Source organism: Anser anser, assembly GCF_964211835.1.
Source record: "Anser anser genome assembly, chromosome: 7".
Taxonomy (NCBI): domain Eukaryota; kingdom Metazoa; phylum Chordata; class Aves; order Anseriformes; family Anatidae; genus Anser; species Anser anser.
The window spans coordinates 39,192,965-39,219,215 of record NC_139727.1 but is presented as its reverse complement, the minus strand read 5'-3'; the positions used below and the strand labels follow the sequence as shown (position 1 = coordinate 39,219,215).

At 46.3% G+C, this 26,251-nt stretch overlaps 1 protein-coding gene and 1 long non-coding RNA gene across 5 annotated transcripts in view; both read right to left on the bottom strand.

Moving 5' to 3' along the window:
• PTPRE (protein tyrosine phosphatase receptor type E) overlaps nt 1-20,094 on the bottom strand; it is a 99,899-nt gene extending 79,805 nt beyond the window's left edge. Inside the window, exon 1 of one of the 4 annotated variants that reach the window (XM_083844489.1) lies at nt 19,886-20,094. In XM_083844489.1, the coding sequence (XP_083700615.1) occupies nt 19,886-20,079 (194 nt within the window). In that variant the 5' untranslated portion in view covers nt 20,080-20,094. Of the gene's footprint in view, nt 1-3,607; nt 3,655-8,376; nt 8,609-19,885 lie in introns of those variants that run through there. The other 3 variants (XM_083844491.1, XM_083844495.1, XM_083844490.1) reach the window with 3 other exon arrangements.
• A 4,365-nt stretch (nt 20,095-24,459) lies between these two features.
• The window catches only part of LOC310902645, a 39,393-nt gene continuing 37,601 nt past the window's right edge, over nt 24,460-26,251 (bottom strand). The window contains exon 4 of the long non-coding RNA XR_014586861.1: nt 24,460-26,246. This is a non-coding gene — a long non-coding RNA (uncharacterized lncRNA). The remainder of the gene's footprint in view (nt 26,247-26,251) is intronic.

Here is a 26,251-nt window from a genome sequence, read left to right as displayed (position 1 = left end):
GGTTGCAAAAATAAAGCTTTGGCTATTTAAATATGTGATTCAGATCAGATATTAAAGAAAGGTCAATGCTTACATTTTGGCCTGCAGTCTCTGAGATCAAACATGTAGAACTGCAGTGCTTTAAAACTTACACTATAATTGGGAAATGAGGTTCCAAAAACAGTAATAGAAAAGAAAATTCATTTTCATCCTTAACTTGAAACCTCAGCATCGCATGAATATGGATTTTGCAGTTTATATATATAATCACAAGTTTGTAAGGTGCCTTGGGACCTTTGAAGAAGGCACAGAATAAATGAAAATCATTTTAATTAAAAGCAAATTAAAGGGCCTCCTAATCCAAGCAGCAGTAGTAAACCCATGGAGACTTTTTAGAATATGGATCCTTGAAATTACATTGCTTATAACCCTCCCTAATTCCAGTTTCCTTCCCTCACTTCCCCCCAGCGGAGGCTCTGAATCTGTAGGAGATCAGGTTTATTATGAAAATTCTGTTCCAGTTTCTAAAAAAAGATTTTGCTCTAGTTTCTGAGTGGCCAGAAGCATCAGCATCCACATGGAGCAAATAAAAACAAAGAAATGAAAAAGGGAATGTTTTTCTCACTACAGGGAGAAAAGCTAAGAACCTGTCTTATGCTTTTAAAAAGTCATTTCAACGCTGATTAAAAAAGATGGAGTTCCCTTCCTTGAGAGGAGGCTTTTTAAACACAGCTCAAAACCAAAACAAACCAAACAACATGCTAAAATGCTATCACAGAAATGGTTTCATACTAGAAATCTTACAAGTTGGAAGAATGTTTAGAAGTAAAATAGACATTATAATTGTAATCTTTTTCTTTGCTGTTCTTACAGCAGGAAGACATTACCCATGAAGTAAGTCTCACAGGTCTCTTGCCACCTGTCCCTGGTTCACCATGACTTGTTCTGGTAAATAAAAGAATTAATTTACAAGTACTACTAAAAATCTAGAAATCTAAAATCAGCAATAAAATCTTCATTTCTATCTGAAAGACATTTTTACATGTATTTATATCATTAAGCTATTACATGCCTCCATGAAGAGAAAAAAATAAATCCCAACCTTGATGAAAAAATCCAAAACAACTGAACAAGAGAACAAAAAATGAAAGTGGGCAAAATGCCTAGAGAAACAGTGCTTTGATTCTGACACATGGGAATAAGTGGAAAAAATATTCAGCTAACTCTTTTTTAATCAAAACAACTCCCATCTCGTGTGCAAATTTCAACAGCTGAGAAAGCATCCTACTCAGTCTCCCCAAACTGGTGTCAGCATGTTTTATGTAAATACTAGTTAACAAGGGATGTGTGTTTGCAGCAAACATTTTAGGGTTCTACTTTGTAAGTTCTGGATTTACCCCCGGTGTTGGAGGAACAATGGTAACGCTGAAGAACGTAATAGTAGATACACACAGAGGACACAAGAGAGTCTCCATTTTTTAAACTGACAAGAAGACACATTTGTCATTGAAGGCGTTTAAGTAGTTATTTAACAAATGAACAGGAGGAAGATTTGATGACTAAGCTCTGCATCAACATGCAGCAGTGTATGTCTTGAAAACAGTTTTATTCTGCAACGTCCAGAAATAAGGCTAGGGTTTGATAACAGACTCTGTCTGAAACGATTACTGAGACCAAGATAACTCCCCCCGGGCAATCAGAGAAGTGTCAAATGAAGTACAAATCTGACAAACTAAGCTGTACAAGAGTACGCTCTCGAACAGGGAAATCAACGGGAAGCAACAAATTGAAGTCATCGCCCGCGGTTATCAGGCAACACCAAACTCCTACTCCAAGGGCAGTGTTGGCTATGGCTCCTTGTAGCATGGCCCAAAGAAAGGGCAGCTCCTTCACAGCCATCCATGCTTCTACGGAGACACAGATCTCTGAAGCAAGTTTCATACTGATTCAATAGTAAAAATGCTATTATTCTTAGCGTTCAGTTTCTTTTCTTTTGTATTTTTTGGGTATCTTAGACAGGACCACCAGCTGTGACGTGGCCACCCTATGGCTTCTTTCCAAAGTTATGCTGAAAGGAAGCACAGTTCACAGCACTGGGAGAACAAGCATGCAGCATGTGGATGAATGCAAACAGCAATAAAAACAATGTCCAAGATCAAATGTAAAAAAGGAGGCTTGAAACATACTGGGAAATAAGACAGTTCTTTTGAACATCACGCTGAGGTTCAGGAGATACGGATTAATTTTCTGGGTTCACCAGCTCATTTCTATGGTTACACTTGAGCTTTAGTTTGGGCAGAAGACTAGCCTGAGAATCACCCCAGCCACCCCACAACACACCACCATTTCCCTTGGCACAACCATTTGCTATAAACCTAAGAATCTATCCAGTTTAAAAATAAAATACTAAAGCAAGATCCTTCCAGAAGGAAACATTTCCCTGATCTGATTTACAGCCACAAATAACATCATACATCACCAGTAAATGGCAGCTCAGACGCATGAAAGCAACTAAGTACAGGCAGAAACCTATAACAAACTTCTGCTGGAAGATGACAGCCATAGAACCTTAACAGCCTTCATTCACAATGACAAAACAAGAATACCACTAGTTCATTTATTTCAGCCTTTGTCTGTCTTCTCTATTTAGTTTATAACTTTTTGTGTCCAAAACCTCCTTCAATAATGGCTTCCTGGAGGCAAAAGCAAAGACAAACAACCCAGAGAGACCGACCCCTCTGAGTGAAACAAATATGAGCAAATCTGAGCCATGCTCAGACTCTACTCACAGGTCCCGTAGTCATCTCCGTGTAACGCTTAAGTAAATTGTGAACCACAGCAAAGACTGCAGAAGAGTTATTTCCAGTGGCAGAAACCACCATCCAAGCAGAGACCTTAGCCCCGTTCCCAACCAGAAGGACGTCACCAGCTCTGCTGCAATGGGTGCTCCTGGAAGCAGAGTCCACGCTGTCAGATCACTGATAAGAGTGAATAAGTTACTTCCTTCCATTCGCTCTTCCACACCCCATTTCATTCAACGCTACTTCACAAACTTGACAGATTGCATTAATTATTATTTAAAGGATATATTTTTCCATCAACCGGAGTGCCTCAGAAAAACTATTCCAAATATAATGGCACAAGTCAGTGGATGGTAATTTCTGCTTTTATTCCTCTCTGAATTTTAGCAGCTTGAAAGAAAGGTAACTCCCAGGTAAGTACAACAGAAAAAGATACAAGAGCATTGCGTACTGAGGCATTAAGTTTTATCACAACAGGATTCTCGCAATCACACACCTCAATAACAGGGAACATTTAAATATCACCTTAATCTTCATTTTAGCACAGCCTTGCCTTAGACCTAGCAATTCCATGATCAGTAAATAAGAAATACTTATGTGCCGACAGCTGCACTGTAATCTAACGCTGCAGTATAGATGTGACTTCCCCCCCTTACGACTAACAATTTTCATTAAAATTGTGCTTTGATAGTAAGTTAAACTATAGCCTTTTTTTTTTATTTATTTTGAGTTTAAGAACAATCATGATGAAAACAACCTGTTTCTCTACAGTTTGCAGAGAAGAAACTACAGTTTGGCAGAAGAAACTTCCAGCTTCAAATACGGACCTGCCTGGAGAGGACCCTTCCCTGGAAGCCATCTGCAGGCGCGCAGAAAGGAGGACAGCATCCACCACAGAGACTCGCAGTAATACTTTAAAGAGCAGAAGATGGTTTCGGGCTTGTCTTCTGTCACACTGAGGGGATAAATAAAAGCTACTGCCCTCAGGGAGCATTTCATGTTTGCATTTATACAGAGTTTCCTTGATTTAAATACACTGGATATGCCCTACAGGGACTTGACCTTTCTGCTTGGATGCTGCCATCCTAAGACCATCTTGCAGAAACTCAGAACCACTACTTCCTCAACATAGGAGATGAAAAACAAAAACTGATATAAGTTTGAGTTATTTCAGCTATTCTTCCACACAATTATCCAAAGAGAAATGGTGAACTTTGTTCCACCTTAAGTCAGTATTTCTACTGGCTCCAGAAGCACCTCAGATGTTCCTGTTTGAAGCTTGGATAAACAATCAGAAATCCAGATGCAAAACAAAATCTACCAGGGGAGAGTGAAATGAAAATAGATAAACCTCCTTTCAACAACGGGAGATTTCACACGGAGCCTTACTATCTTCTTATGTTTATAAGAGGAGGATGGAGTTGTACAACTCCAGGGTGAAACAGATAACAAATACCTAGCTCAAGGCTGAGGACAGTGACAGGTACTGGGACTCCTCCAGAGTCCCGTAACTTCCAACATTTTTTCAGAGTGAAGTCTACACATGGCAGGTTTTTTTTGTTTGTTTGTTTTAACGTCAAGAGGTCTCATAATTGCATGAGTCTACAAAGCTTTTGTGAAAGCCTGTGAACACACTAAATGCACCAGATTTCCACATTTCCACACTTTCCTTGTTAAAGAGGGTGGGGATTCAAGGTGGAAGACTAAAAGACTCCGCAGGGACTCTTCTCATGCCCTACTCTCTTTCACCCCTTAAACGGTGGAGAGTTATGCCCAGTCACTGGCAGATGTCATCTATTTTTCCACAAAGAAAATGCCTTCTGCGACTTGATTGCCTTCAAAAGGCTCAGACAAGAGGGCTTGTCTCTCAGATGAGCCTTTCCCTCTGGTACTGGTGGTCGTGTAGGCCTGCAAGGATGAATTCAGCTGCAAGCAGCAGAGAACCAGAAATCAATTATCAACTTAGAAAGGCCTTCCCCACTCATTTGCTCTTCTCTCCACTTGCTCCAAGGCTGAAGCGACAGAAGGAAGGAACCAAGATGGCGCTGGGACCTGTCAGGCCGGCCCACAAACCAGCCACAGTGACGGGAATTGCCCAAAGACGTCCCACCGACGCCTGGCCATGGCCGCATCACAGTGCATTCCTCTGCTGCATCTCTCCGGGGAGCACAAAGCATCCCCATAGCTATGATTCCCATGGAGATCTGTTTCCGAGGGGACAGAAATAGACAGGGCCTAGGGTTAACCTTTTACTGTTTTCGTCCTTCCACACGAAATCAGGGCGCGTGAGCTCAGAGCCACGCTCAGTTCAGCAGCTTCTCACCAGCTGAACCACACCGGCAGAAAAAAGAGAAAGACTCAGAACCATGCCCCAGGGACTTCAGAAATGAAATGATGGCACCAGCACTGGAAGCTGAGGACAATTACCAAGTCAAACTCCTCCAATCATTACAATCCTTTTAAAATCTTTTTGAGACAATATGCAAAACGCCTGAGTCACTTTTACCGATGGCAGTAAATACATCTGTGCATTTAGTGAAGGCACAGCAGTGGTGAGATTTCTCTCTCTTCATTCCTCCTGAATTCACTGTGAAGGCTACGACCTCTCTGTAGCTCTTCTTCTGCAAAACCTACGTTTGCCAACAAGATTTCTTCAGTTCTGAGGCAAATTATGTACGTGATCATGAAAAAGGATTTTGTCGTTTCCTATGTGACAGCTATCCTTGTTCCTCTAACAGACAGGCAACATAGGTATCTCTGTCTTACCACAGACGATCACTTCACGCTTTAGTAAAAACATTTAAGGAAGCTCCTGTGCGACCTGTCCCCACCGGGCTGCCAGCAGAGCCGAACTCACTCAACTCCCCGAATTACCTAGGCAAAGGGAACAGCCCAACATGCCACAACATTAACGTACGTACCCACTGCTGCCAGCTCCTGAACGCCACACAGTGATGTACACAATATCATATTATGTCCACATATATGCTTTGTTCCCAATAACAGTAAGTGTTTTATTTCAGGGATAGCAGAAGTGCTGCTGACTGCACGGCCCACGTTGGTTAGCGGCTTGTCTCGGAGCACAACCAGCCGCTGAAGTTAACTCATCAAGAACACGCAGCAAGTTTGTTCCGTTATGCAGAAACACTGCAAAAGGAAAAAGTAAGCGCAGAAAATTTTCTTCTTGAAATGCTGACAGCAAACCCTTTATTGAAAAGGTGTCCCCCAGCAGCTGAACTGACAGGGAGCACTGCTCAGACACAGCCACGCACAGTAACCGCTGCTCAGTGGTCCCAGCGAGAAAGTTGTTCCTTCTGTTCTCCAAACAACCCCAGAAACACCCCAGTTCTAACAGGCTGGACACAGACAGCACCAAACTGGACATCTGCACTGCTCTGAGGCCAGGCCTGCGACAGCGAGGTGAGGCCCCTGCTCCGCATCCACCCCCGGCACCCCTTGCCCCGCATCGCCTCAGATTTAACATTTCCAACTACTTCGGCTCCAGCTAGATGAACAACACAGTTTGTCTCAGTAACAAACGCCCTCATTATCAGGGAGTGTAGCGATAAAGCACAGAGTAACGGTTTTAAACTAAAAAAAAAACAAAGGGGGAAGTTTAGATTAGATATTTGGAATAAATCCTTCCCGCAGAGGGCGGTGAAAATTTAGGCACAGAGGGAAAGGGACTGCCTGGGGAAAAAAAGGACAGAGAAGGGCCTAAGAAGGTAAGCATGGGCACTGCAGCAAGGTGTTTTTCCCTTGCTTTCACTTTTCCCATTTCCTTTGGCTGTTCCAGAGCCTTTATCCCCATGTGGGGACCTAAGCAGCCCGTCCTGGAACAGTAACGGTAAGTTAGCAGGAAACAACACTTTAAAATACAGTTTTAAACACATGGAATAATTATTCAAAGGGTGGAAGGAGCAACAGTCTGGATTCAAGCCCCTGGACTACAAGGTGACCACACAGTTTTTGTTCCCTTTATGAACCAAAACTACAAAGGCTCCTGGCTCATTTAGATACAAGTGAGATTTGGAAAAAATTTTGAAAGATTTCAAATTACCTGGACAAAACTCAGGGGCTGACACTCAGGACACTCAAAGAAAGTCTATCATCGAATGCCATACTCAGAGGCTCCCTCCTGAAATGCCATTTATTTGCAGAATTTATTTTCCTTTTTTACTTTCGTTTTACCTTCTGGCACGACACTAAATCTACATTAGTTGGTTTGATCGGTGTTGAGAATTAATGTTTGCTGAACCTTTCAGACACAATGGTACACCCCCAACAGATTAGCTACTTTGCCATCCAAATAATAACCTGCATCTTAAAGTAAAAGTTAAAAAGATGAGGGATAGAAGAGTCAGATACATTTCTAAAATAAGAAAAGTTAGCTGTCCATTTGGAATTTTCCGTGATTGCTCAGGATATCAGGTCAGACTTATTAAAAGCCATTTCAAAATAAAATATGTCCCAAAGGCCTAATACCAATATCCTTTCTCCATTGTCCTGACTTTGTTTGCTTGGAAACAAAGAACACACATGATTCTGGCATTCCAGAAACCTTATAAACAAGCTCATGTGCCCATTCCTATTACAGAAAGACATGACAGCATAAACACAGTCAACACCTGCTTGTGTGCCTTGGAAAAAAAAAAATGGAACAAGAACTGCTGCCACACAATCCAGACGCAACACGGGCTGTGGGGATTCAGTTCAGAAAAAGCTCTTGTTTTGGGACCCTGCAGCTTTTTGGAACTGCTACCATAAACATCATCTTTGCTTGATCATTTAACTTGACCACAATTAAATAGACAAAAAAAGTATAGGTTACTGTCCCAACCAACAGCAACCAGTTATCACTGCTCACTATCCTGGCACATCAGCTTGAATCTGATTATGCATTTACCACAAATCAAGTATGAAATGATTTAAATGACACAGTATTTCACAAATTCATATTACCAAACAACATGTGTTGCAATTAAAAGATCTGTAGTATTTAAAAACTGATCAAAAAATGGATATGTGATGCAAGCGTTTGTATGTTTCCAGGGAGACCTAAAAAGCTAGGAATCCATACAGGAAAAAGAACCTGTTGGTCTTTAAAGGTTTCCAGACGAGTTCTTAAACATCTAGTTAAAGATTTTTTTTTCCTTTTTGAAAATTTACAAAAATATTTAATAGATTCTGTTAATGTATTGGCTGCTGTCCAACTGCTGCAAGTCCCTGAGCAACAAACCCCAACATGCCATCAGTTCTCAAAAAATGCAGCATTTCTTGCAATTTGTACATATTGTAATCTTTCTAACTATTGCTTTTATACACTGAAACTGGCCAGAAAGTTCCCCTTTCCTTCTGTTTTCAATCGCAATAATATTTTGAAACTGCATTTATAGTCTTTAGATACAATTCATCAATACACGTATAATCAATACAGTATTAGGAAAATAGACAAGTACTAGGAGGAATCTATATAGAAAGCATTATGTCCTCCTGACCTAGTGAGTCTTTAAAAAAAATACCATTTAAAAAAAAATAAAAAAATAAATAAGAAACATAAAAATAAAAACAACAACAACCAAAAACCACAACTCACTTGTGAGGAACGGCAAAGAACGGCCATAAAGCCCGGGCAGAGGAGAGCTGCTGTCACCTGCAGGGACTTCCCTACACTCCTGCCTCGCTGATGGCAGGATGAAACAAATTGTTGCTGAGCGCAGTTATTTTTCTCAAGCTTTGTTCTGTCCCAGAGGAAAATTCTAGTTTCTATGCCCAGATAAAGATTGCTGTCAGCCCCTTGAATCAGCCGGCATGAATAGCTCCAGTGTTAGGCGCTGCGTGACGGGGAAGCTCCAGCGCCAGCACAGCGCACAAAACAACGGGGTTTTGTGGTTCCTCACATTAGGGCTGAGCACCAGCCTACCACACAGCAGCAGATGTGCTTTTATCACCTCTGCTAAAAAAAATACTCAAATAAATACAATAGGTTTTGGATTTTTTTTTTATAGTCAGCTTTTTTTGCTTCATTCTCGTGTTCACTTGAATTCCTAAGCAACCTGCAATATTGCAACTGCCATAGCCATGGAGCATCCCAAAACGAAATGCAATCAGAAAATGTGTTTACCTATGTGAAAGCTACAAAGTGGCCAGATTCAACTCATTAAAAAAAATAAATTAAAAATACGCTGTCCGATTTTGCCATAAAAATCTTTTTCACATCTTTTACGCACATAAGGTATTCTTTGGATTCAGATTTTCATACTTAATACTGAAACAGAAAAGTCCATTACTAATCACTGTTGCTGCAACATTTTTTTTTTTTCCAGCTATTTTTTTACTGAAACCGTTAGTCTGATACTGGTCTAGCAGTACAGGTCTTTATACGTGCCTTATGAACTATTGGAGAAGGAAGCAGCAATTCCCCAGGGACACTACTTGCTGTCCTAAGGCTGGGGAAAAAAAAATAAAACAAAACAAACAAACAAAAACACTCCATTTGAATTTCTTTTAGCTGTAAGGAAAAAAAATCACTACAAATGTGCAAACGCATATGAAACGTACATTACCCAACATTCAGACTTGACCAGCTAATCTCCCCACGCTTCCTCCATCACTCAGGGACCGGGCAGGAGACGCAAGATGCCCTCTGTAGGGCAGGAGCCCGCTGCAGGTGCCCGAGCTGCCCCGCAGAAAAGTCTCTTCAAAGACCGAAGGGAGAGCTTAAGGAAGGCAGCTTGCTAGCTCGTGGGTATGGTGCTGGGTGGCGCACGTACCCAAGTTAATAAACTGGAAAATACAAGCTTTTAAAATTCCGGTAATACTAAAATAGCAATATATCTAGGATTCCTGGGGGCTTCAGTTAGGCAGCGTTCACAACAGGTTTCCATCCTGATCACGGCAAAAGCAGTGCCCTCAGAGCACGGCCAGTGCGAACACGCGTTTCTTATACACGTAACGGAGAGCTGTGTGTGTCTAGACACACAGAGGGAGGAAGGCAGAATATCCTTGCTCCAGCCTGAGCTCCAGCTGCATGGGCGTGAAGCCCTTGGATTCAGCACCTCTCCTCCACCAAATGTCAATGTGTTCACCATTTAAAAGGATAGCATACGAACCTGATCATTAAGGCAGGAAGCATCATAAAATAGCTTGTCATTCTTGGACAAGCCTTGCAGGTGCTTATTTAAAAAAAAATAAAAATGTTTTAAAGAACAAAATATAGTAAAAACATTGTTCCTACGTTTACTTTTATAAAAGGAATGTTTTCAAAGTGGTCCTACAAGAACATTTCCTAACGTAACTATTACCACATGAAACCAGTCTGCCTGCCCACTGTTCTTGAATTGCCAGCCCCTATTTCTTGGCCGTATTAACGCACACCTCCAGAGAACAGCAAGCGAGGAGCCTATGCTGGTTTCTGTAACGCAGCCCAGGTACTTGAAAACCACTTGAGCCACGTCACGCCCTTACTGTGTTTGTGACAGTGACGGCGCCCCCGTTATCAGCCCTACAATCACACGGCTGCCTTCTGTGGACAGCTGGTACAGGGTTTATCAACAAACGCGCAAGCCCAGGACTGCAGATGAGATGCAGCTATTCACTTATTCACTTCCAGGCAGGGTGCACGTATTTTAGGGGAAATAACCATCGCACGTCTGAGTCACTGACAGCTTCAGAAAAAATATTTTGCAAGCAGCTTAGTTTTAAAAAAAAAAAAAAAAAAAAGAAAAAGCCAAACCTAGCGGATCCACTGAGCGATGAGGATGTTAAATACAAGCTGCACAAGCTGAGATGCAGCAAGGTGGAGGGCAGCAGGACGGGGCATGGCACAGCTCCGCAGGACAGCCCCGCCAGCAGCACCACCGTCACCGTGCGCTGAGCAATGCGCTGTAAGAACAAACAAATCCAACCTTCCAGCCTACCTCTGGGCAAGAATATCACCACTGAAGAGGTTAAGAGCTGCCCAAAGCACTGCTGGAGAGTTACAGGGATACACAATGGGACAACAGTACGCAGAGCAGGGGAGTCTGGAGGTGCTGGACAAGGAGACGATGTTCCATGGAAGATGTTAAACTTGGGACTTTGAAACAGATTTAAAAGCAGGTATGAAGGCAAAGAAAGCTTTACATACACCTCTGAAAACTGGTACGCAGCTGTGAGCGTGCTTCTAGCCTAAAACCTAATAAAACACTGCCTCCCCCCCCCTCGCCAGAGGCACGCTGTGCGGCCCTGCAGGCCAGCCCCTTCCTTTCCCACGCTCCAGCAGCAGTTCGGCCTCCGGCCTCCAGCCACAGCGGTGTCACTGCATGGCACCCGGCCACAGCCCCGCTCCTTGGGGCAGCTGGGACAAAGCTGGGGATGCTCTGGCCCCTGATGACATGATACCACTTATAGGGGCAGAGCAGCTGGGCTCGAGAGAGGACAGGGCGCAGCAGAGCACAGCCAGACGGGACGGGAGCAGTGGGTTCCTCTTCATCCACCTGCCAAGTGCCCCGACGTGAGTTTCGTCTCCAAAATCACCGAGGCAATTCAGGGTCTTGCCTTGGCACAGTGGTTAAGGTAAGTAAATGCACCTTCTCAAAAACCTGAAGGGTTTCCTCTTGCTAGCATATTTCTAGACGAGCAAGCGCTGCATGCCCTTGATCTCATTTTGCAAGCAGGATAAATTATCCGATTAAAAAAAAAATTTACAGACCTCCCACCAGAGGGAATTTTCTAATATAATCTTCTCTCTCCTTTCAGCATTTCATAACCAGCTACCTTTAAGTCCAATTTGAATACAAGTACAGCAAAAGCATTCTTAAAATCTATCTTGAGCTCCGTCAGCATCCTGCAGCGTCCAGCGCTGATGTTTTCAGCGGTGTGGTGGCGGCTGAAGACAGCGGCACCTCCCAGCAACCCTGCGCTGCTCCCTCTGAGCCCTCCCCACATCTCAGTTCTTTTACACGGTTCCCAAAGAGGAACAGAAGGTACCCCCAGTGACCACAAAAGCTGTGAAAATAACAGCAGCTAAATATCACCCAGAAAGTGAAACGGCTTCCAAAGAGATGCTGGTGGTGCACGCAAGACTTTCTGATTCCTTTAGCAGCGACACAGACACATTGCACATCAGTATGACAACAATGCGAGTCGTCTCCTTGCACCTTCCTGCCTGTAGAATCACTAAAACACAAACGAAAACACGGAAGGGTTTGGAGTACTTGGGGAATAAAACCTCTCTCCTGCAGATACTGTGACGTGGAAGAGACCGGTAGATGAAGATGGAATCAGCAAGGAAAGAAAGAAACACAAAACCTCACCAAAATCTAAAAGTGCATGATTAACCTGCTAAAATTTCTTACATTTAAATGCAACATTGCCAGAGGAAAAAGCAGTATGTAGACCCACTGGCAGGGCAAACAGCAGCAGCATGCTATCAGGACTAAACTTGAAGATTTTATTTGCACACAGAATTACACTAGACAAAATCTGTAATTTCTTCTGGAAGGCATTAAGCTTTCATTTCAAATAAAAAACTGCTAACCAAGCACCTTTAGAAATGTAAAACATCATTTACAGATAAAGTGTTGAGGGTTCAGTGATTTTTTAAGGAAATTGTTTAAGTTTCTTCCTCTGAAGATCTTGGTAAACGAGGCTCAGTTTCAGGGGCAAATAGTTTGATCCAATGCAGCAGTTTTCAACCTTTTTCAAAACAAATTACAACTGACATTCCGAAGTTACATGCATGCAACTTAAATTACTTTGTTGTTTTGCTAGTCAAAAATATTCAGAAAGAAAAAAGTGAAGGATCTGACTGCTCAGAGCTTTTCCTGCACATCGCTCTGTATTTGCGGCAGGTGCCCGTGTTAAACAGAGGGAGGCTTGCAGCAGACCAGGAGCGTCTCTCCTTGGAAAACATCACCCGGTATGACAGCACCAATTATCTCAATACCCCATCATCCTACGTTTGTTTTTAACTGTTTAAACTAACTAATGCAAATAGGTCACTATTTGAATACAGGTCCCCGTTTCCACCTTTTCCTCCTCTCCCTGCCTTCCCAGAAATACTGAAGGCACCACAAGTCCCTCTCCCAAAGGTTCTGCTGGGAACCAGGGAGGTGCCACAGGGGAGAGCTTAGCCTGCGAAAACCAGACCAGAACGAAGTGTTGTACCCGTGGCCTTGAAATGTGCCCACAGCTGGGGTTTTAAATTAGCTTTTCAAGACCAATCAGCACACATGTAATTTAAAAGCAATTTGAAGCAGCAAGCTAGGTAGTTTAACTTCAAATTAATGAGCTTTTGACAACCGCAAACAAAATAATAATGTGGATCCATTTAAACTGATCCCTATATTTAACAGGAAAAGCATATATCATTTTAACGTGGTTATACAAAGGCTTTTCTTCTGCATTATGAAAGCTGTTTAACCATCATCTAGCTCTCGGTAGCAATTTGCAAACTTTGCCCAATTGTACAAGATCAGCGGAATGAAACACGGCAGAGATTCAGTTTTTCAACAATTTTTTTTTCCGACTTTTAAGAGACACTGTGCAGTATAATTAAATACGCTCATGAAATACAAATCTAAATTAAATAACTCAGAAAGTATCCGAGATATCCAGTCCCTCAGAACACAGGATACAAGCAGTGGTCATTGCTTGTTTGAACCAATACTCCACTACTCAGGAAAAAGCACCACGCTGTAGCAATATACACCACACTACAACAGAAACTAAAGCAAAGACAAGTAATGATCAAACGACAAGATTAAAGGACAAATGACACGATAAAAATGTAATTTACTAAGAGAAACAGTAAATAAGGTGAAGGAAGGGTTAATGCACTGATTTGTTTTGGATAAAGGCTGGTTTTGTTACTTTGCTTGTTTGCTTTTTAATTTAACTATTAGTTTGGAACTCAGTTATGAAAACAGCTACAAGGGAAGAAATAGGCAGGTGGAGCACTAAGATCTTTTAAGAAAAACAATAATTTAGGTACACTTTGGCAGATTCAAACTCCTAACAAAGTTCTACAGCACCGGAAGCTTAAAAATTGCAACTGAAGCATACTAGGAAGCGGTAGCAGATGCAGCCCTAGAGTTAGGCAGGTTACAAAATAAGTCACGTTACAAAAATAATGTCCTCATAAGTTACAGTAAATTCTTGGTAGAGTTCACACACAGACATGCTTATAAATTGCCACACTGTACCAAAAAAAAAAAAAAAATTAAAAGCCAGAAAAGTTGGTTGAAAAGAGAATTGGCCTTCTAAGAAAATTAAAATGCACCCCATGTAGTAGCAAGGACTGCACTGGAGCCAAATAGTGACCAGTCTTAGTAAGGAAATATTTGCAAGTGGATGACCGTCTTCAACCACAAGTTCTCACAGTTGGCTTCCAGTCTCGATCACAAGGTCTTTCTCTCAATGGTCAAACCCTCATCCTTGATTTCTGATGAACATTTTCATTAAAAGCAGCAAGGGAGGTGGCAAATTCTGAGAGCAAGTGACAAGATCAGTGGCATGGTTTAATGGTGGACCTGGCAGGGCTAGGTTAAAGGTTGGACTGGATGATCTTGGAGGTCTTTTCCAACCTGAATGATTCTGTGATTCAAAGAGATCGCAGAACCTAAGATCTAGATCCTAGGACAGATCCTGCGGATACGGCAGGAAGGTGACGGAGCACAGCCCCACGCTGGGACCACTCAGACAAGGCAGCAGCAGACCATGAGGTGCCACGACCTTCAGGTTGCAGGACCACAGGCCCTGGAAGCAGAAGCCCTGTACAACCCGACCAAACTTCTGTCCTTGGTGCATTGCACATTACAGCACATCCACGGGAGAGCGAGTGACATTTACGAGCCTCACGCTCCCACAACTCATCTCAGTCTGATTATTCTGGCAGATAACACTGGGCTGGTCTTGGGTTAGTGCACTGCAAGGGGCGCTGCCATGAAGTGCGGCAGCTTTCCGTTTCACTCGAGCTTTCTTTAATAGCTATGGCAGATGAAAGAGATGGTGATTTTACTGAAGAGGAAGAAAACTCAAGAGCTACAACTAAAGAAAAACCCAACCATCAGAAAACACAAAACTCACTTGTATCACAGCATTGAGATTATCACGAAGAGACAGTTGCGTATTTCTGAGTTATCTTCTAATCCCTCCTAGAGCAACCAAACCTAGAGGTAGGAGGAAACCTCTTAAATCATCTCACTCCCTGGTTTGGGCAGAAAAGTTTGTCCTCCGATTTATCTATGTGTTCTGCTTATCTTAACCAACACGGGTAACACAAGTTTCACTAACTTCCATCGTGAACCTTCTGCGCTTTCTCTTATTTGCTTTTACCTAAAAATTCATACTGCTGTTTATGCAAAGCTGTTCCCAGACTGCATCCTTCCCGGTGATTCCTGACCTTGCTGTACCCGTGCAGGTGTGAGGTGTTCAGCAGCAGCGGTGCAGTCGGTGCAGGTTCCCCCAGACATTCCTGCATGAGGCACCCATCCCCTGCACAGCCACACATCGCTCATTTTATAGGTTGCATCTCACCTCGCCTCCACCTGATTTGCAGTTTTGTTTTTACCTGTTCAGATCCCTTATTCTTACTGATCATTATCACTTTACGGTCAAAAAAATGCAGATCTCCGATAACCTAAGTTTTAAGGCCTGAACTCTCTTTACAGCTGAGATTAAAAGGGACAGAGAAATCCACAGCTGAGTCATGCCATGAGTTCCTGTGACAATAAAATGCCACTGCAAGCAATAACCGACCCCAATAAATTTATTTCCACTTTTGTTTCTTCTCTCGGCCAGATTACACCCTTGATAACAGACAGGACTGTTGCCCTAGATCCCTGTGCCCAGATCTTTTTTACTTTGCCGCTTCAGCGGTGAGGCAATAGGAGTCAAAGGCAGAAGGGCATTTTTAGGGCATTGCTGTATCCTTCACACTGTCAGCAGATGTACTCAGCGGGCCAAGGAGCAAAAGAGAACGGTTTACAGCTCACTTGCCACAGCCTGGGAAAAGCGCAGCACCCAGGGACACGCAGCGGGCACCCAGGCTCCCCTGCAGCACCTCGCCTGGTGAGGCCACCCGGCTGCCCCCGGTGCAGAGGAACAGAAAAGTAGAAAAAGCAGCCTTTAACTGCACTCGTGTCCAGGGAGCTGTCCCACTGCAGGTAACTGGATGGCTGGCTCGCTGTGAAAGAGAAATCCGAGCGCGCTGCAATTCAAAATACAGTGCAAGGTATCAGCCTCGCCTATCAGCAAGGAAATCTCCCGTCCGTTCTGCCCTCTCCCAAAGGCATCCTCTGCAGACAACACAGCACACTGTGGCAGGTGAAAGGATTAACTGATGGAATCATTACACCTGCCAAAAGCCGACTGAATTAAAAAGACAACACTGTACACATGCCTTAAAAATATGTTCCATGTTGTGAGTTACTCAGAAAAAAATACCTCCTGTACAAATACTTCAATAAATTGCTGGTGTAGGGTTTCTCCTAATCTCTGCCTTACCAGCATCTTACTGCAGCTCTGATTCACACAATTCTCCCAGTCTGTCTTATTTAAGACATCTACATGTTAGCAAAAAGTTTGGAATAAATAGAACCATTTAAAAAAAAAAATACAACCCTTATACACATAGAATTTGGGACTACAGAATACTTATTATTAGCCAGGACAAAGACTACACCCGGATAAAACGTCATGCAGAAGGGCACAGGCAACGAGGTAAAATAGAAGATTTCCGTGAGGAGAGCTGCAGAAAGCCTGCGCGTAGCAGCCGGGTGGCTCCAGCCACTTTTCATTCAGCCTGAATTCTGCTGCATCACGTCAGCTCCGGCAGCGTCTGAATCCCTCTCCCAGACCGCTCGCACCCCACGAGACGAGCCGCGCACGCCGGCTACCGCACGCTCAGCTCCGCGGAGAACGTGCGATTCCGAACTCCTTAATAATGCATCAGTGCCATTTATGACGCTCTTGATTGAGGGGAACCACGGTGTATTTTAGGTTATGGGAGCCTCTGTTTTCCTTATATCGCATCCAGAGACCAGCACCGAAAAGCCCCATGGCCTGGGAGCTACCTCCGAGCCGTGTGTGTGGGCAGGGAACGGAGGGGGCGAGCCCCCAGCCCGCGCCCCCTGCTCTCAGCACCGTTCTTGCTGCCCTGTTCACACAGCCGTTTGCAAACGGGTATGTGTCTGAAAGGCAGCCTGACAACCCAGGACTGGGCTAAACCACACGGTTACCTCCCAGCTCCAACACACCGCTGGACAGCCGGCCTTCCATTTTAAGCAGGCCGCAGTTCCTCACGCATCTCCCCGTCTGCCTTGAACACATCGCTCTTGATAACCCTGACGGAGCTCCCCAGAGTCCTTTCCAGGCGCTGCTTTTCAATAAACTCACACGTGTGCCAGCACGCTGAGCGGTCTCCCCTCCTTGCCCCCATCAGCATCATCCTCCCAAAACAACGGGCCTGGTGTGGGTACCCTGGGCCCCGCTGGGGCTGCCTGGTTCCCCCGCTCCCCGGGCAGCAACACAGCCCCATCTGTCCCCTCCCTGATGACCTCCTGACGTGGGTGGATCGGCACCTTCTGACAAAACGCGGCTTTTTGGCAACTGCTTGCACTGAGAAGTTTTTGTGGTACTTCAGACAGAGCCATCCAGCTTGGTGCTCCTACGTAACCACAAGGCTTTCCCACTGAGCCACGAACGAAGGTAAGTGCGCTGCTACGACTTCCAGACGCGGGCTCTCGCTGGTGTTAAGCCCTGCCACAAATCCATGCTGAAGATTATTTTGGAAACAGCTTGAAATACTGTATTGTATTTACAGAATGACACACTCAGAGGAGATACAAACGTAATCCTCAGACTCTGATGAAGGTTCCTTTTCATTTATACCCAATGTTTGGCATCCTGCACACCGTTCAGCACTTGCCTTGTCTTGTTTTTGTTCCTCGCTGCGGTACGAGTGACCTGCTCAGGGATCCTGCCGGGCACACGCACGTGACACCATCAGACACGACGAAGTACAAGGAAGCAACGCGCTGATACCCGCCGCAGCTGGCAACTCAGAAGAGGCACGGGGAATCTCTGAGAGGTGGGATTGCACCGCAGACTTCCTATGTCTTTCTCACTTGGCAGCTCGGCAGCCCCTATCTGCCCGTTTTCCTTCGCATAACCTCTCCCATGAACAAGGTCGCCAAGCTCCAGGCTTGGAAAGGATGACCGGGATCCCACTTGCTCGCGCACAACGCGAGGCCCCCGGCCCTGTGGAGGAGGAAGGCTTTACACCGAGCTCTGCACTGCCGAGCGCCCAGACCAGGGCTGCCCAGCTCATAGACATTTTGGGCCATTTCAGGCCAGCCGGTGCATTTCTGACACCGTCAGTGGGCTGCCTAACGCAGGAGCCAGGAAGGCAACGGGGGCAGGGGCAGAAAAAGAGAACCAAGGAAAGTTGGGGTTCGAGATGGGAACTCTGGGATGGGAGATGGGAACGATGGGACTGAGACAGCACATAAATAAGCATAAACATATGAACTGGAAGGGAGGAAAAGAAAACAAGATACAAAAGCAAACAAGGACCCAAATGTGCTAAAATGATCACCATCACACCTGCACTTCACAGGCTCAGGATAAATTACTGCAGTCCACACATCACAATCCCACTGACTGAGGTATATGAAGATTTCTGGTTTTATTAAAGGTGTCTAGGGCATAGGAAGCTTTCAGTAAGGAAGCTTTTTACTTTTTACCTGGAAAAATACACTAAATACGTTTAGGAACACAGCATATGGTACTTAAAGCACAGCCAGCGAGGACGGCTGGTGCGACAGAGCACAGCACCCGCACAGTTCTTTAATTTGTAAGCAAAGACAAAGCAAATTAAAGGAATCACAGACTACGCCCATGTCCTTTTGTTTCTCCCATCATTTTCTCCCCCTTCTCCCACATCTCTCCAATAATTGATTTGGTTACTTAAGCAAACAAGTGCTTTGAGCTCAGCCCCCCTCCGCTCACCCACGCACAGCGCTGCCTGTGCTCGCCCGCTCCGCGCCTGCCCCGGCAGGGCACGGGAGCCAGCCCCGGCCCCAAAGCAGCCCCCTGGCAGCATCAGGGCCAGGACCAGGAACAAACCGGGAAACCAACACGCCCCCAGGCCAGGAGAGCTCCCACGTACCCACAGAAAGCTCCCTGCAAAATGACATCGCCAGTTTCCAGCTGAATGCCATTAACTGCCACCAAAAGTTAATTTCCCTGTTCATTTTCACAGTCCCCTAACGCACAGAATATCGCCGTGCGAACAGCAGCGTTTCCCGACGTCTGATATTTCCCAACACGTCACGTTTCTCATTTCTCGGTGCCTCTGTTTCTGCTTCCCAAGTTTTCTCACAGAGCGCGTAACACCTCGGGGAAGGAAGCGGGGTCAGCGATGCCGTCCCCTCCAGGCTGACAGCCCCGACACCGCGCAGCGGTTCGGCGGCCCCGCAGCACCGCGCACAGCACCCAGCTCCCCCGAAACAGGCGGAAGGAGGGGGACCTCAGGGAAACGGCGCTCAGGGCCCCCCCCGCCCCGTTACACACCGCCGGTCAGGCTCGCAGCAGGCACCCACCAACCCTTTTCACGACCCGCAGGGCCGAAGCGCGACGCCGGCTCCTTCGGGGAGCCAGCTCGGAGCTGCCCGTGCGTTATTCCCTCGGAGGCTTGGCTGCGTTTCCCCCCCCCCCCCCGCGTGTGAAGCAAAACCACGAGCAGGGGAGGAGAAGCCGCAAAGCCCCCGCTGTGGGCAGCGCTACAGGGGCGCTGCCATCCCAGCCCCGTGCGAGCCCTCCCCGCGGGCTGCACCGCAAACTTCTCGGACCCCGCCGGGCTGCGAGCAAGGGGAGGGGGGGGGGGAGGCCAGCACATCCCCGGCACCCAGCCCCGACCCCCCCCGGCCCGGCCCCGAGCCCCCCGCGGACACGCGTGGGGAGGGCGGCACGGGGATGGGGACCCCCCAGCGCGCTGCCCCGCGGCCGGGCGGCTCCGGGCTCCCTCCTCCCTTCTCCCGGCTCCCCGGTCCCTGCTCTCCGGTCCCCGGTGCCCCCCCCCCCGGCCCCGCCAGCCCCTCGCCCCCCCCGGCCCCGCTCACCCCCGGGCTCTCTCTCGCCCCCCGCCGCCGCGGCGGCGGCTCGGTCGGGCCGCCCTGGCGTTCTCCGGCCCGAGGCGGCGGCAGCCAGGCAGGAAATTTCCCCCTCCTCCTCCTCCTCCTCCTCCTCCTCCTCCTCCTCCTCCTCCCCTCGGCACCGAGCGGCCGCGGAGCCGCCTGGCGGCCACGGCCCGCATCGGCCGCCCGGGGGGGGGCCCCGCGCCTCGCCCCATCCCCGGGCTGGTTCCTGGGGGGCCGGGGGAGCCCCCGTGCAGCCCCCGTCCCGCAGCCCCCAAGGGGGCTTCGTGGGGTCGCCCCCTGCCTGCAGAGGGCTGCCGGCGCGGAGCGGGCCGGCCCTGCTGCCCGAGCGTCTCCGAGCATCTCCCTGCTCCCTGCAGGGGCCGCGGGTGCTCGCCTCCCCTCCAGCCGGGGTTTGGGCCCCGACCTCCTTTCCCCAGGGCTCTGGTGGGGCATGGCTCGCGGGGGGGACCCGAGCATCCTCCGGGCTGCAGACGCAGGTCCCCACCGCCGGCCTCTCCCCGTCACTACCATGGCACGGGGCGGCCACCGGTGGGGTGGGAGCACCAAGTCGGGGCCCTTCGCACCCATCCGCCCCTCCAGAAAACCTCTGCAGCAGCCCGGGCTGCAGGAGTCAAGGCGGTGAAACCCAGAATAGAAACATCAGGCTGAAAAGTAGGGCAGGGAGGAGGGGATTGATGAAAGGAAGGAGAGAATCAAGGAGCCTAAATTCACGTCTTGCCTTCGTTTGTCTCCAGTCCCTAGGATACCTCATCCCGAGACTGAGGAAATCTTCCTGCGGCAATAACCCTTCCTCCAGGAGCTCTCTTCCTACCTTAATGATGCTGTGATTCTACGACTGGCACACATGCGACTCCCAAAAACCCACGTCCACGTGCGCCGTGTTGACTTGAAGAGCACCGAAGGATGGCAGACAACCAGGGGCTGTGGCAAAAGGCCGTCAAACCAAAATATTGCAACTCCTGTGAATATTTGTGTCTTCTGCGGAAAACTGTATCGTATCCTAACGACATCCCTTTGGCATCGTGTTGACTAGGAGGCAGCGATTTAGTACACTTCACTTTTTCGGCAGCCATGGAGGCACAAGTGGGCACAATACCAGGAAGGAGTTTGATTTTAATGAACACGTGTGTAGATTGAGTGACTTCAGGTCAGCAATTCTCTTGCGAGTAACTATTTACAAGAAATCGTATATGAATTTGAATGGCTGCTTGCATCCAAGCAATAAAATAAATGGGATTACTATAAATATTGGATAAAATTACCACTTTGTATTAGTGCAAAGATTAGAAGTCCTATTGTATTGTGGTTCAAAAATTAATATGAAGCCGAAGCTGTACAAAAAAGAAACAAAGACAACGCACATGATAGTTATTAATACAATACTTGGGGAAAAGAGATTTCCTGTAGGCAATGGGAATGTGTAAAGAAATCGTACAGTTGTGAAATAAAGTTGTGAAGGAAGCTTGGCTGGGCTGTACACTGCGTGCAAGCCCCGCGTCATTGCGGCGCGGGGCACAGCTCACACCCGATGTCCCCGGGGGCTGAGCGAGCAGGAGGCCACCGGCCCGGCCCTCGGGGGCTCACACGATCACTCTTGCTCTAGCACCTCCTGTACCCAGGACACTTCTAACCCCTTTTTGAGGCACTGATGTGCTTCAGGATACGCTAACGAGCTGCAGGCAGATAGCAGCCAGTAAGCCTCAGGCTGCACTTGCTGGCTAGAGGAAAAAAAAAGAAAAGCAAAAATCATATGTTCCCTCATACAGTGCTCTATCCAGAAAACTAGGACGGGACTCCAAAAAGTCCAGGGTCTGGTGATCTGGAGAGTGAGGCCCCTGTAAACCTGTTGTCAGTTCTCTCCAGACAGGGTCTGAAGAGAGTTGATGCTGTTGTAAAAGGGCAGAGCATGAAAAGCGAGGCTGTTACGGCAGAATTTGGCTACGTCGACAGAGCGTGCTTGCTTTATCATAAAACAAATTAAAACAAATTGGAAAACTGAAATGCTGCGGCAAAAATAAGGTAACAAGCAGCGGCTGTTTACGCGTTTGCCCTGACAGAGCTCCAGCAGCGGCCTTTCTTTGTCCAGCTCACGGCCCGCTGGTCGTCTGTCTTTTCCTCTCTTTCCATCGCAGATCAGGCACGCTCTCAGCAATGTCATCTCTTTGGCAACCGTTCTGTCCTCCCTTCCAACCTGCCCCAGGAGCCGCCAGACCTCCGGCAGGACCCAGCTCCCGCACCTCTCCTTCCCCGCTGCGCCAACCCCGTCCTCGTAGCAGGGGTGGAAACGTTCCCGTGAGCAATCGCAGTCCCTTTGCTGCTCTCCGGCGTAACGAGCGTCCTCTTGGCTTCGAGGTAAAGAAACACGGGGTAAGGAATACACAGCATTTTAATGCCAACAATTTATTTCAAGTATTCCAGCGTGGTAGTGAGCCTCGTAGCAGGAAGAAAGGTAAAATTGTTTCCTGCTGCCTGGACAATGCCTGTAAAAGCAAAAGACAGTAACGTATGATCACAGCACCAGAGAAAGGATTTCAAGGAGGAACATCTATACTCTTATTAAAGTATGTGACAGAATATAATCCTTCCCTTTCCTTCACTTAGAGAAAAGCTCTCAAAATATTTACAAGCTTTCCCATTTACTGATAAGTGCCCACTATACACTGGGTAGCAGCACAGTGCATCAGTCTCTTTACCAACATGCTGGAACACAAATTGTGAATGTGCTGAAGAAATAAAATCAGAGGCAGCACGGCAAATAACAGACACAGACATCAGTTTTGTAACTGCAAATATATCTCAGATGAAAAATACAGGATAAATTCTTTAAAGCACATATAATTGGGAAAAAGCATGGGAATACATAACATCGCAGCAGTAGCTAATTTAATGACTTCAAAGATGTATTTGGCTAAGATTTTTACATTTGGAGTCTGAAACTATAAGTATCTGGGAATATATTTAAGTATTCAAGGCTACATATCTTTATAATTGTTACAGAAATTGCAATAAATGAAAGCCTGCTCTGCCAGCTCTTCTCTCTGTTTCCACCTCCAGGATTTGTTCTAAACATTACAAACCTTGAAGCAGATCAAAGCCACATTTTATTAAATTGAAAAAAAAAAATAAATTGCAACAGTGGTGTTTTCTGTTTCACACAAGACCAGAAGGTGTTTCCCCTCCCCCTTCAATAAGCTACACTGGACCACTCAACTTGCGGTATTCAATCAGGAATAACAGCAGCTTTTTGATGCCTAAGATTATTTATTTATTTATTTTAAAGTTTTGCACCAGTCATCTTTGGGCCATGGAAATGATACCCTCGGATGTCTTCAAAGTTTTGACGGAACAATGGCACTCAGCGGTTTCGGTAGCTGAAGTCACCAACATTTGGGGTTAAAGAAAAAAAATGGGAAACATCTCTATGCTTTCAAAGGTTGATTTTTTTATTTTTTTTACTTTGTTTTTGTCTTTTTAACTTCTTACTTTATCAGGATGGACTACACCACTCTTTTCAAGCAGCCAAGAAGTTTAAGAAGCTGGTACAGCCACGTGCCCGAGCAGCCACACACAGCAAGTCTCATTTGGGCAAGGAGCTCTCACAGCAAGCTGAACATGACTTCTTCTCTCCCAGGATGAAGCACATTCAGCCACGAGCTCTTCGGGTGCCTGAGCACAAAACACAGTTGCATTATAATGATATTCGGGGGTAGCACAGATTGTGCCTGGGGATACCAGAACAAACACCAGCCAGCTCACTCAGATGGTGAAACTGAAGGATGCTCGTACAGGAGGCGATCATTTTAAAAACCGGATTTTGCTCATCGCGTTTGCACTGATACCAGTGTGGTGGCTGTGGGATCTTCTGCCTTTTTTTCTATCAACACAGAAACTAGCAGTCACTGCTCCCGATAGCTGCTCACATGAAAGGATGCTGCTCTGGAGGGGCCGGAGGCAGCGCAATATTCCAGCTGTCACTCCAGGGCTTACCAATACCCTTCAACGTCAGAGCTCAGGAATCAATAACTATCTAGTGATGGAGTTCTCAGTTGAGAAGATTTAGTCATTTTCTGGGAAGAAATCCAAGCGGCATTTGAAACGTGTTTGTTTTTCTTTCAACAGTGCTGTAAAAAAGATCAGAGCAATAGAAGAAAGAAGTCGGAAGATGTAAGAGTACAAATCCACTGCGCAGCGGCACCGGGAACAGACACACAAAAAATGTTATGATCACATCCAAGGTTCCCAAACAGTTGTTGCTATAATTTTGCAGTTCAGTTGAGCTTTAAATTTTCATCTCCAGCTACAATAAAGTTCACGATGCCTTATCCAATTTCCCTCACCCAGTCCAAGAGGCACAAGCAGATTCCTATTTCCATCACCGCTCAGAAAGCTGGCTGAAAAGCTACCAGAAAACAAAACAAACAAAACAAAAAAATCAATCTCTTTCTTAGTATTCTCTGTTACATTTATAGCAAGTTGTTTCAATTACCTGTTATCCAGCTTAGAGGAGGCAGAGACAATTAATAATGCCTGGCCTGATCCTGCAATGCTGTGCACACATGGAGCATTATCGACCCCCTTTTGGAGCCAAGAGCAGCTCAAGGACTTGCCATCTTAGCTGCTGTGCTCCTCTGCAATTAGATGTGGAAAAAGGGAAACTAAAAAGAACATAAAAGCTTTGTGTGATCTGCCAGGGGGCGCCTCAAAGGTGGAGTCTAGGGAAAATCATAAATACCAGCGCACCTGCCAGCCAGCCACAACGCGAAATTCACTTGCCTTATAGCATTTTTCTAAACAAAAGGTTTTAACTAAATATGGAATTTTATAAGCTGACAGTAACGGTCACTAAATGCTGAGGTTGCAGTAGAACAGGAACTGCCCTGCAGTGGCTTCACCCTGACTTCTCCCCGGCTGTGCTGGGCACGGATGAGCGCACTGACCTGCGAGCCGCTCCGCTGGGGCTGCTGCAGCCGGGGGGTCCTCTGCCCAGAGAAAGCATTTGCCGCATAGAAAAAGAAATACCTATGAAATGTCATAAGCCACCACAGGAAAATGTCTTTGGGTTAGCTAAAGGAGGCTGCGTAGCCTGGCCAGAGGCCTTTCATGTAGCCTTGGTTAGCAGGGGCACAGTCTGGATCAGCAGCAGGCTTGAACATTCAGTTTGCAAGTAAAAGCTTTCAGTTTATATTTTTTGTAGCAGATCTGGATGCCTGAAGCAAGCTAACTTGTACATAATTATGATATAAATACATATTCCACCTTTAAAAATGCAGGGCTCTATGCAATTTTATTCCACCTCTCTCTGCTATCTGCACGACGGTGAATTGCCCTGACTTCTCTGTTCGACTGCTGTGCGGGACGGCGCCCTCACTGGCTGCAGCAGAGCTGGTAAGCTGCTGGTGGGGAAACATTTTATCTCAGCTGGAGGAAACCAATCTCTTCTCTTTTCTCTGAAGTGATGAGGCGTGTCACGTCAAACTACAATTTCCATGTGAGTGCCTGATCTGGAGTAAGGCACAAAAATACTGCCACTCGAGGAGAAAGCTCCTTGCGTGAAGCTAGCCTGCCACGGGGACTCGGCCACTGCTCTGGTGAGCCCCTGGACCCATTAATACAACCCTTCAGATTTAGCAGGAGCAGGCACCACCACGTTGGCTGGTGATGGTTTTGCTCTGGAGGGGCCGTGAAATGCACAAGTGACGTGCAGAATACATGTTATACGCTGTTTTTTTAGGTAGCTGTGAGGAGAAAAGATACAAGCAATTGTACCATCATAGAAGGATAGGTTAACTACAAGGTAACAAGAAAAGAAAGGGCAAATTATGGGCTTATTTGCAGGGCAATTCCCCTGGCCTCAGGAGATTTTCGACAATTTGAGCCGCAAAAATTTGAGCGTAGTCACTGAAAAGTAAAGATAATTAACATTACATGGAAAGGAAGTACAGATCACCTCCTGCAGCTCTTAGTCTCTGTTATTTAGCATTTTTAAAGGCATAAATACTCAGCTCACTTGTATTTGGTTGAGTCTGCCAAAGGAAGACCACTGAGCAGCAGCTTAAAATGTCTTCCCTCAAGTTTAGTACCACGACAAAGATTACTAGTTAAATGTATATTTTTAAAATGTATTTCGTAGAGGGGGCAAGTGGCACAGCTGAATCAGCGCAGAAACCCTTACAATGGGAGCAGTTTCCTGGGAGAGGACCAGCAGCACCTCCCTGTGCACGGAACCACACGGCAAGGAGAACGGCTGGGTTAGCAGACCCATAGCGGTGACCAGTCTGGTGAAGTTTACCCATATTTCTGGGGTTAAAATTTAACCGGAGGTCTGGA